The sequence below is a fragment of the Wasmannia auropunctata genome, unplaced genomic scaffold (genome assembly GCF_000956235.1).
Source record: "Wasmannia auropunctata unplaced genomic scaffold, wasmannia.A_1.0 LD335216.1, whole genome shotgun sequence".
Taxonomy (NCBI): domain Eukaryota; kingdom Metazoa; phylum Arthropoda; class Insecta; order Hymenoptera; family Formicidae; genus Wasmannia; species Wasmannia auropunctata.
In genome coordinates this window covers 52170-63857 of record NW_012027674.1, presented here as the reverse complement: position 1 = coordinate 63857, position 11688 = coordinate 52170, and the positions used below count along the sequence as shown (strand labels likewise).

General features: G+C 39.1%; 1 protein-coding gene across 1 annotated transcript; it reads right to left on the bottom strand.

Annotated features, from left to right (window-relative positions):
* Nucleotides 1-1966: 1966 nt before the first annotated feature.
* On the bottom strand, nt 1967-10761 carry LOC105457428 (odorant receptor coreceptor). The gene is made up of 9 exons (XM_011702081.1): nt 10486-10761; nt 9808-9942; nt 8919-9302; nt 7749-8003; nt 7184-7443; nt 3865-3964; nt 3580-3684; nt 3289-3444; nt 1967-3147 (listed from the first exon to the last, which is right to left on the bottom strand). Exons 2-9 carry the CDS (start codon nt 9940-9942, stop codon nt 3097-3099), a joined length of 1446 nt encoding a protein of 481 aa, XP_011700383.1. The 5' UTR covers nt 10486-10761; the 3' UTR covers nt 1967-3096.
* Nucleotides 10762-11688: the final 927 nt, after the last annotated feature.

The following is an 11688-nucleotide window of genomic DNA, read 5'->3' as shown; positions in this document are numbered from 1 at the left end:
TATTATTAACGCTGGAAAAACATCTGGGGGGAGAGGCGCGCAGCCGCGCGTCTCTCGATTTATTTTGTATACTTCAGAGGTATTTATCGATATTTTTATGTTATGATATTTTTATATTAAGTTTTGATTAATAGTAAAGAAAAGAGAATATGACGAAAGAATGCAGTGCGAGAAGAAGGACCGTCCTTCGTCCACGATTCTCGAAGCGTTTCCACGGATAAGTGAGAGCGGCAGGGCGCGATCCTTCTTCATCCCTATACAATCCCATTTGTGCTAAGTTGCATTACTTGTGCACTTCACTCATAAATCACATTTATACAAAAATCGTTACTTTCTACGTGTCGGAAGAATCGCGCTCTCCAAAAGCAACGATCGAATCGAATTAAGGAGAAACTCGCGCGGTCTGTGCTGTAATTTATTAGATTTCGTGAGGCAAGACAATCCTTATTAGCGGTTACTAGAACACAAATGTGTATTTCGATGTGTCTTCTAAAACCTTTATTTTACACGGTGTTTTTGTAAGAGCACTCCCTGTAGCACTCGCAACTGTAGCAAATTCTTGCGACAGTTTCAACGCGAAGGACGATTTTTTTTCTTTTTGGTGAGATTACAATGTCGTATAGTTTTGTTAACGCCATAGTTTTCAGACAGGGCGATGAGAAAATTCGGAATATCCACTGAGCTGGAATTTATATGAACGTTTATATCAAGATTTTATTAAATAAATATAGTACAGCTTTACATAGAGAAAAACTATTTGATAATACTGTGACCTCATTAATTACTTGATCATATAGTAATGTACACATACGTTAATTATACATTAATGTCAAAGTAGATCGAGCTCGGATATCGCCAGACACGCTCGTATCCGCTTAAATTTATTCGCGTTGTTTTCCGCCTCACAGCATTCTTACAGTTTTTCCTTCGACGACACTTCCCGCTTTTGTCGAAGCGAAAGAATCAAAAATATCTCGCGTCGTCTCGTAAAACGATATCCGCGTCGATGATACATAATTATATTATATTATAACGGTTAAAATGAGCAACCAGGCACGGTGCAGATATTTCCTCTTGGACATCTTCTTAGGTGACGAAATATTATTTTACTAAAGACACCGAGAAATGTTACGAAATATAAAAAACGAGGTACATTAGGTATACGTCTATCCACGCTCACGTGGTTACGTATAATGAAAATATATGTATATATATATATTTATTTATTTATTTATATATGCATTTATATATATCTTATTCTCTATATTTATTAGATCCAACCGTTCGATAATCGTATCATATAGTAATTGACGTACCACATCAATTGTGTCGCTCATTGAATAAAGAATATCACGAAGGGGCATATTGTAATATTACTAGATGTTACTAGATTGCGTTGAATTAATTTTATGACGTATAATAAGGTCACACAAAAGAGTCTATTACGTTTCTGTTTTTAAAACAACAGCGATAAAGAAGTGGTAATCTGTTCGATATATGTATCGACTGACATAATACACGTTATAAAACTTCTAGTTCGACCCATAAATATAAATAATCTCATTTGGTTTACTTTTATGACGAATCTGTCGCATCGAAAACGCGACATGCTCCTTTCTGATATTCTTAATACAATAGTGTCCGCGCTTCTCTCATCGAGAAGCAAGGCGCTAACACTTTCCGTTCTTAACGCGGCGAGAAAATTTGTTATGTATCTCGTGACGGATTCGTAGCTGTTCCATCATTAATCACTATTCGTTGACTGACAAATTTTTTTCTAAGCCCTTCGAATGCGCGATAAAAAAACAAAGACTGTTTGTCCCTGTTGTAAAATTAAGTGACAATAAATAGGGAGATCAATAAATCATTTGAGAATGCACTTTCTACGCTGAAGGGCGTGGAACTGTAAATTTTATTATGAATCAATGATAGCAGAAAGAGAAGAGAAGAGAGAGAGAGAGAGAGAGAGAGAGAGGGAGAGGGAGGGAGAGAGAGAGGGAGAGAGAGAGAAAGAGAGAAAAGAAGGGGAAAAAGAAGAAGGAAATTCATTTAAAGTTTGCGAGTTCCGTGAAATTAAAATGATATCTAAATGGCAATGTCCACAATCTGACACTTAATAGAACGTAAGGAACGTAAGGAATAAAAAAAATTGGCGTGCATCAGTGATTACTTTGTAAACTATTGCCTATTTGCGTACAACGACAAAGCGTGCCACCTACGAAAATTTAACGTTACGATTCGGCGTCCACTAAAAAAAAAAAAATATGTATAATATCATTGTAAGATACGATTATATTATATCTTATATTTACACGTTATTCGGACGCTTCGTCAAATGTACACGCGCCGCGTTTAATCCCTTCCCGCTACATGTGATTTTTAAAATATATAGGCTGTCCGAGAGTATAACAACGCGATTGCTGGACGACGCTCGAAACAAACCCTCTCCCGCGTCCGTTCGTTAATGTACGGTTCCATTATCGATTGTACGACAATAGTAGTACAAGCCCGCCGCAAAGTACACCTCGATTCTCATTAGCGTATATCTTCCCCGTTTAAGCAGTACGACTTATAATTAACGTGCATGAAAATGAATTGCGACGAGTGTGTTTTCATTGCCGTTATCTCTTACTTGTCGCTATATGCACAATAAAGTGGAGAGAAAAATTATACAGAGAGCTATGCACTAAAATTTACATTTTAACGAAGGAAAGTGCTCCTTTTGAACGCTCGTTAATCTGGATAACAATAATAATAATAATAATAACAAAAAAGGAAAGGATTGCATTTAAGCAGAAAATTGCAGACTGCCTTATCGCTTATCGATCTCTTAAGTAACAGTAAAAATAATTTCTATCATTTTCATATCGTTCTCGCTTAAACTCGATATTGCGACATGTAGCCTCCCAGCTGATTGTTCAATCCGTGTTTCTCAATACTTTTTGCTACGCGCCAGTAGAAACGCGAGATTCTTCCCGCGCGAATCTTCACGACACGAATGCTCCATTTGGTCCCTTGTAAATACGTTAAAAAATATAATCTCGCACAGCCGTGTGCAACGCGAGAGACAACGCATTCGTATCTGGAGCCGAACGTTCACTTCAGTTGCACCAACACCATGAAGTAAGTCACCACGGCTCCCAGTACCTGAAATTTGTAGAAGGTTGTTAATTACGTTATTCTGTCTATAATTAACAGATAATTGAACGGAATTCTCTTGATTTCGCTATAATAATTGAGCGCGAGGGAAAATTCACACTTAGAGATGGAATCGAAATCAAGACTTACCGAAGCGAAGAGATCTAAGGACACCGTGAAGAACTTCGCCCCCGATATTGACATAGCTTTCTGACACTGCTGACACACGATCTGCACGAATGTCTTAGCTTCCTCCGATCCATCGTACCAGTGGCAAGAGTAAGCCGCCTCCATCACCGAGGTGCTCTGAAGAAGGATAGGATTTTTATTACCTCGTATTTTATGCAAAATTGCTATTTTTAAAAAATAGTTAATTTTTTTAAAATCAAATATTTAAAGCCGAAGTTTTAGATCTCTTGCGAACTTCGTGCGTGCGCATACCTCTTCAATCAGGCGATTTCCGAATATGCAGAACAAAAAGACTTGGCCAAACGTGTAGAGGACGTAGCCGATCGTGGAGGCCGCGTATACATTTATACCGTTCACCTGTAGCATTTAAAACTCGTGGATATTAGTATGAATACTTAATTCTTGATATGTTCGAGTTAGCATTAACCCCCCTATCGATTTCGCATTACTTGCTTAACTAATTTATACGGTCGATAAGTCATTTGTTCGGGACCTTGAAAAAGGAGCCTGATGGCCATCTGGCAGCGCGCTACTCACCTTCGTCGCCTGGTAGGCGAGCAGCGTTAACGTGATGGTCGTCGTCAACATGTGGAGCAGAAGCGCGAAACCGTACGCATCGCCGACCGCGGTGACCAATCTGCACATTCGAGAGCAACGGCGTATTATTAATTAATATCTATAAATTCTGCACCGTTCGCTAAAGGAACGACTCGAACTTGTCTATATCGGTCGACTTATGCCGGACGTTAAAAGCGTACATTGATGGGCGACTCATGAAAAATATATTTCGTAATACCCGTTCTTTCATTCCATATAGGTACCTACGCCACCCTTGATTTTCATACTAAACTACATGATTAGAACAAAGTTGAACGACGACAGACGAATATTCACTTCCGTTTCGCCACGTATATCATCCTATTTCGTCGACCGTTCGTCGAGTTAACACTGTGCCCCTCCTCCCCCCCTCCGTCACCAGTAAGTGAATGATCGATACGTCGAAACGCCTTGAAGAAAAAAAAAACGCGATGGTCTGTGTAGCGTCGCACCGGGTTGCAAGTGTCACCGTCGTGCGAAAAGTCAGATCTGCAAAATTCCACGGGAACGTCGAACATAATTTCGCAGTAGTGCCCCGCACGCCAAAAAATGACTTAGTAATAGTAGTTAAATTTCAATAGCTGAATCAAACTTAACTATAAGAGCTACCGCCTTAGTGTCATTAAGTTCTGACTATTACAGATAAGAAACATTCACTGTGACAAAAAAATTTATTAACTGAAATTAAAAGCACATATATTAGTACAGGCAGCTAAAAAGATGGCATGCGTGCCTAAATGTCTTATCATGCACACATTTAGCACACAGAGTTAAGTTTATAGCTACGCGCGAAGATTGATTTGATTTGTAATTGTTTTTGCAATGTGACACTGCCATGTGCACATCTACATTTAGCATTTATATTTTGCATTTTATATATACTGCAAATATTGTTATTCTATTGCAAAGATAAAATAGCATAGTAGATTCGGCTAAATATTATTTGATTTTAGCAGCAAATATTTTTTGCTGCAGCAACTACATTTTAATAAATTGAACTTTGGCAGCAACGACATTAGCTGTCCCTATTTTAACGACACATCTTAACTACCATAGCTACATTTTAGCTTCATTGGCTAATCCTTTTTCTGCGTGCGTGGAAATTTTTTGAAATTCCAGAATCGCGGAATATCCAGCGCGATATATAGTCCGCGCGCTATGTGGAGACGCTTCATCCCCTTAGACTACTTACGCGTAGGACATGACCTCCGTTGCGGTCAATATCTTTTACCTCTTCAATATCGCGTATAGGTGATAATACGAGCCTCTACAGTTTGAATAATAATGACAGTCATATAACGATTTTCGGGTCAATCCGCCGGCCTCTGCTACGATCGACAAGAATGAGCGAAAAGATTTGAAATTGAAATAAAACAGGGGCTCCAGAAGAAATTTCACGAGCTCGCGTACTTTTGATGAGATACGTATAGTTTCACGCTATATGTATAATATGTATAAATCGCAAGATAGTATATTTTAATTTTTAATAAAAGAAAAAAGAAACGTACACGTTAAAGAAACCCGCACGGGAACCCTTTACCGATAAAATTGGCTGTCGTGCGCGCGTGAACGATCCGTCCAATCGTATGGCACTTGCTGCACGGGGGGTGTGAAAACACGTGTCCACCAGGGCGCGACCCGTGGGCGAAAATCTGTCATCATGCGTGCGTTGGCGTTAGGTGAACCACGTGTGCGCACGTTACGCGCACGTGAATCCGCCGCGTCGAATATCCCGTCCCCCCATTGAGTCGCGCAGTCCGTACAACACGCACGACCCCCGTTGCGGTCAATATCGCGCTTTCTTAGAATTAATACTTCAGCACCGTGGGAATACGCGCATCCCGTGCCAGTCGACGAGTGGCTTCGGCAGCCCCCCGCGAACCTACAGGAACACGGCATCCGTTCGCACCGTTTCTCGCGAAAAAAAAAATTTTTCCCCCGAGGAGCAATCGATCTCGCTGCCGATCGCATTCCGCATATTCGAAGTTTTACGACGTACGTCGCTATTTGAAATAAAATAACGTTTTTCAAGTAGAATTATTCACGTTATAAAATGGTATTTCTCTAAAATGTTGAAAATTGAATTGTTTTATTTATCTGTTTATTTTTGAAGGAACTGTAGCCTATTCGAAATTGGAAATGAGATAACATCGGTTTTTTATTAATTAAGAAAAATTGTTTTACTCGATTTAAAACGTGTATAATTTCTCCTGATAATTAACGCGAATTTCAATTAATATTGTTAAAGTATTAACGAAAAGTTATATATCCGTTAGTATAAAAATGAAATTGTTCCAGAAATATATTTATCATCTTATTTATGATTGGCTTCCTCTTAGTGATTTCTGCAATTTTTTGAACAGTATGGATTTTACACAAATATGAATGCGCATATAGTGATATTCGCAACAACAGCCACTGATGACTTTTCATTTAATACAACGTTAAACTTTAATTAATAAATAATATGAAATTATCGGTAAAAATAGTAGGAATTTAAACAGCGATGTAGATCGTAATAATTGCTCTGCTTTATGTGCTGGAATATAATGTCTGGATATTTCTAAAGTTCATATATTTTCCTTTCATTTCTTCCTATGATCAAAATTGCGAAGCTATTATTTCATTCGCGGTACCAGATATTAATATGTTAACACGATATAAAATTATTTTTTCCCCCCATTATTACGTATTAAATAATTAACATTAAGTGTGTGTCTTGAAGAGAGAAATGGTATTTGAAATGGCGTTCATCCTAAAATATTTACGACCCCGATGTTTGGCCGTACGCAACTTTGTCATGCGCGCCTCTTAATAATTGAGAGAGTAGTTAGCGCGTCTCTCTCTCTCTCTTTCTCTCTCTCTCTCTCTCTCTCTCTTCATGGGGTCAATATAATGCCGACTATATACTAAATACTTTACACGCCTTTAAGCGTGTTATACGGGATTATTCTGGGTCACTAGTTCACACAAGATGCAGATGACTTTCAAAGAAATGGTCCCGTCGCTCGCTGGTGTAGGAGCCGCATGAATTAACTATACGTCTTCAGTGGGTAAGTAGAGCACGGCGGGAGGGCGGTCTCGCATCTCTCGTCACGGTATTCGATACTGAATCTTTTATCTCACGGTCTTGATGATTCACAATCTTGCCGACCTCCCTTCAGCGAGAAAAGCTAATCCCATTTCGCGGCATTCGCGAGTACGAGATCGTCGGATTTGCGCGAGTCGTGCGGCGGTAATCTAACAGAATTGAACCCACCTGACGATATGCTTGTGTCTCTCCACCCAGTACTTGATGGCACTCCTGACGAGCATCTCTTGCTTCTTCGTCAATCCGTTCGGTCCCACGCCACCGTTGAAGTTCATGCCAGCGGTCGGCCGGAAGGTCGCCGTGAAATCCTGCCGATTGCTGTATATGTTACGAAGATCGAGGTCCAGCATGTTGTCGCCTTGGTTGGCCGCCGGTGGTGGTGGCTGATTGTTCTCGTTCGATTCACGAAGGTGATCCCCGCTACCGGCCTACACGCACAAGAAAATCTCGTTGACCTGATGAAGACTTGAGGGAAGTTTCAATTTTCCGGAAATTTGCCTAGATCTTTGCGTCGTTTACTAATTGGTTATTTTTTTGTAAATACTTTAAATGATAAAAATTGCTTGTCAAGCCAATGTAAAATAAAAATGGAATTATTCTGGCCGAAATTAGCTTCTCAAAAAATCTAATTTTAGATATAAAAAAGAAACAGAGAAACATATAGATTGAATTTGGAATAGGGAATAAAATTGATATTGAGATCAATATCTGTGGACGTTGAAATTCGACAGACCTTGAAGAGTTCACTGCTGTTCGGAACCACTGTGTCCAAAGTCGCGCTCAATTCCATGAGGGGTTTCATAATCTGTTTCAGGTGCTGCAACTGTTCGCAGGCGAACAATAGCCACGAGCAGAAGAGAACATCCAACGAATTGGCATTAATAAGCATGAAGATCACCCAATATAATTGATACACGAGTATTAGTATATGCGTTACTCCCTTGCTGGCATCGAACGGATAGTATGAACGGACCAACAATTGCGGTAACTAAATCATAAGACAATTTTTTTTATGTATAACAAAGTGGCATTAATTTTACAATACAATAAATATACACGCCAAAAAATGATTTAGTAATAGTAGCTAAATTTCAATAGCTGAATCAAACTTAGCTGTAAGAGCTACCGCCTTAGTGTCATTGCTAAGCTCTGTCTATTAAAAGCATTCACTATGACAAAAAATTTATTAACTAAAAGTAAAAGCATTTATTAGTGCAGGCAGCTAAAAAAATGGCATGCGTATACCTATAAAATGTTTTATCATGCACATATTTAGCACACAGAGTTAAGTTTATAGCTACGCGCAAAAAGTTGATTTGTAATTGTTTTTGCAATGTGGCACTGCCATATGCACATCTACATTTAGCATTTATATTTTGCAGTATATAAGCTATATACTGCAAATATTATTATTCTATTGCGAAGATAAAATAGTATAATAGATTTGGCTAAATATTATTTAATTTTAGCAGCAAATATATTTTGCTGTAGTACTTATATTTTAATAACTAATAAATAGAACTTCGACGGCAACGAAATTAGCTGTCCCTATTTTAACACATTTTAGCTGCCATAGCTATATTTTAGCTTCATTGGCTAATCCTTTTTCTGCGTGTAGTGCATATAAATATTGTGCAAATTAAAAAAGAAAAGAGAGATATGTGAAGATATCTGAATTACACATAACTTGTCCTAATTATATATTATAATTTAATTATAATTTTATTATTTTAATTATATTATATATTATAATTTAAGAACAAAAAGCGATAACAAAAATAATTTTGTCCTAAATCATTTATAAATAATTTTGTCTTAAAACTGTCCAGTTTCAATAATTTTTAATTTTCTTTACTGGGCAAAAATAATATATTTTATATTTTATATAAGTTCGAATTGTTACCTCAGTAATTGTCGTCTCGTTCGTGATTGGATCCACGGATTTTCTAATCGGGTGCTCGAAGAAGGTCAGAGTGGTCCAAGCGACCGCGGCGAGAATGGTGGTGCCGCCGACCAAGAAGAGCAGCAGCCTCATCTTCTTCAGGGCGATCGCGTGGTATCTCGCATTGCTCTCGGCGAAGAGCGGATGGGAATTCGGATTGTTCCATATCGCCCACGTTCTGTAAAAGTACTTGCTCCTGATGGCGAAGTAAATGAGCTTGACGATGCTATGCGTGAAGAAGAGGAGGGTGATCGTGTTGGCCGTGAGATCGTCGACGTCGCCGGCCTCGAACATCAGATTCACCGCGCACAGACCGAATTGCAATAGCAGCAAGAATAGGTTCACCTATAGAAAAGATAGGTTTTTGCGATGTGCGCGTGTACGATCCGGATTAACAGCGTCGATTGTTAAAATAGACTGTCGAATATGTTGATGTCCAAAATATGTTATTACCAAAACTAAACTAAAGAATTTTACTAACTTCGGCTTCAATTTGATCAAACAGAGATTAAATTTTAGTAATTTTAATAATAAATTTTAATAAGTCAATACACGGAAAGAACGATTTTGTTGAAAGGTCTAAAAATTTTGCTAAAAACAGATCTGAAAAAAATTTTTTGTTGAATTATCAAAATAATTTGTTGAAATGTTAAAACTGATAAACATTGCTATAAAACGTTTTGATGTTCTAACAATCATTTTGACTTTGCCCAAAATTATTTTGATTATTGAACAAAAATTATTTTCAGATCTGGATTCAGCAAAATTGTTCTTTCCGTATGTTCGTGTATGATTTGGCGCAAAATATTACGCTACAAGTATTGTAATGCTGAAACTCGTGATTACTTACGCAGCAGAACACTTTATGCAAGTACTTCGACGAATTGTCGTCGTAATAGTTGAATACGAAATGCCCGAAGATCTTCATGATCCTTATGTTGGGCATGAGATCGGCCACAAGGCCCTGTTGCTTCATCTTCATCATCTGCGAGCAAACGGCACGGCTCTGAGCATTGCCTTTATCGTGTGTAAAACTATCAAACGCGCGGAACTATCGTTAAAATTCGTTAGCAGATTTACATCTAGCGGCTGGTTGTGATTTGTGCACGACGCACGACCTGCATCATTAGTGTAACAAGGCCGTTATAGGCTACGCATAAAGTTGTGTAAATGAAACTTCCAGAAGCGCGTAACTTTTTTTTGCGTAGAACACATCGATTACACGTTTTACGCAATGTAAAATCGTAAAATATGTAAATCACAAATCATAAAAGACGCAAGCTTGATAAAATATTCGTTTATTTTTTAGGTAGCCTCTAGACTCCATTCCGATTTGCCGTTGTCACACGTTAAAAGGCGTAACAGAAGCTTGCTCTGTCTCTTCAGACATGCGCTGTATTTTCGTGCTTATGTAGATAAAATACTAAAGATACTCGAATCTTCTTCACGTCTTTCAGATAATTTTTGATCTCTCGCGTTTTCGTTTTGCTCGGAAAGAGACACTTTTGAGATAAGGGCAAAGTCCTACCTTGGTCGCTCTGACTATCCAAGATCACGGGTGTCCAAGAAGCGAAGAATTTGGTCGGAACTCCGCGGCCAATTTACGACGCGGCCTTCAGCGCCTCGCGATTACGTTGCAGCAATCGTGCCAGATATATCAGAAGAACGAAGAACAGTAAACTAACTAGCCGGCCTGCCATCAGTCGTCGTTTTGTAACTCGTTTTGCGACACGTCGCGAACACGATTTCCCGTCTCTCCGGCCGAGGCCCAAGTACCCTCTGCTTCTGCCCTCTCGCTCCAACCCCCGGTTATGACCTGACCGCCACCACTACCCCGCCGGTGGGGAGCCCCTTCCAACGGGGTAGGTACCAAACGTGGACCAATCGGGGCCCGGTAACCAGGCGCAGACCGCTTCGTCGCGCTGCGCGACGTTCCTCCGACGCCATGTCGCTTCTTACGCCGTCCCCGAGTTGCACACACGGGGGTCTATAATCTTCTTAATAATTCAGCACGCCGCCGCCGTGCTCCGTGTAGTTTTCAACGTAAAGAAAGTTTCGCCGAAGAAAACAGTCTGAAGTCCCAAGATGCCTAGAGCAGGGGGGTTAGCAACTGGTGAAACGAAGCTTCCGCTAAGATCGCCGTATCGGCGCGTGATGTTCGATTTTCCGGATATTTTTCTAGAACACTTTGCGAGCCGCGCGACCCTCATTACGATTCTCTCGCCAGTATTTGCAATTATTAGGTGGAAAATAATGCTTCTTCTCGAGTCGCCGTTTCACGATGGTATTAATGTTTAAATAAAAAGTATAGGTTTGCACATTAACTGTAAGATCTACGAATTATGAGGCTGTCCTTTCTATCATAGATGCAAAGTCCATGTTTTTCCAAAATATTCCCACTTTTAATTGTTATATATACTTTACGTATGAATTTTATATATCTTGAGAATAAAATTGAATGAATCTGGCATTTTTTTTATTAATATGTAGAATGAAATAATCAGAGCATAATTTTGATTTGATAGATTTCGGAGTCTCAATTTTCTCTCCGATAAATTTTGCGAAAGATCGCTCTTTTAATAGGTACGTGGAATCTACGTTGAAAAATGTACGCAAATTCTTGCGAAGTTGCAATTTGCAAGCATACCATCATCACGTACGTAGGTGTTGGTCGATGAAAATAAATGATTTGTGCACATACGAAACGAATGACGTAAAACAAATAGTATAA

What these genes read in the sequence shown, in the direction of transcription:
- LOC105457428 (XM_011702081.1), bottom strand. Translation starts at nt 9,942, where the DNA reads ATGATGAAGATGAAGCAACAGGGCCTTGTGGCCGATCTCATGCCCAAC. An exon ending in TGCATAAAGTGTTCTGCTGC is followed by an intron (nt 9,303 to 9,807) that starts GTAAGTAATCAC and finishes TCTTTTCTATAG; the next exon opens with GTGAACCTATTCTTGCTGCT. An exon ending in ACAGCAGTGAACTCTTCAAG is followed by an intron (nt 7,444 to 7,748) that starts GTCTGTCGAATT and finishes TTGTGCGTGTAG; the next exon opens with GCCGGTAGCGGGGATCACCT.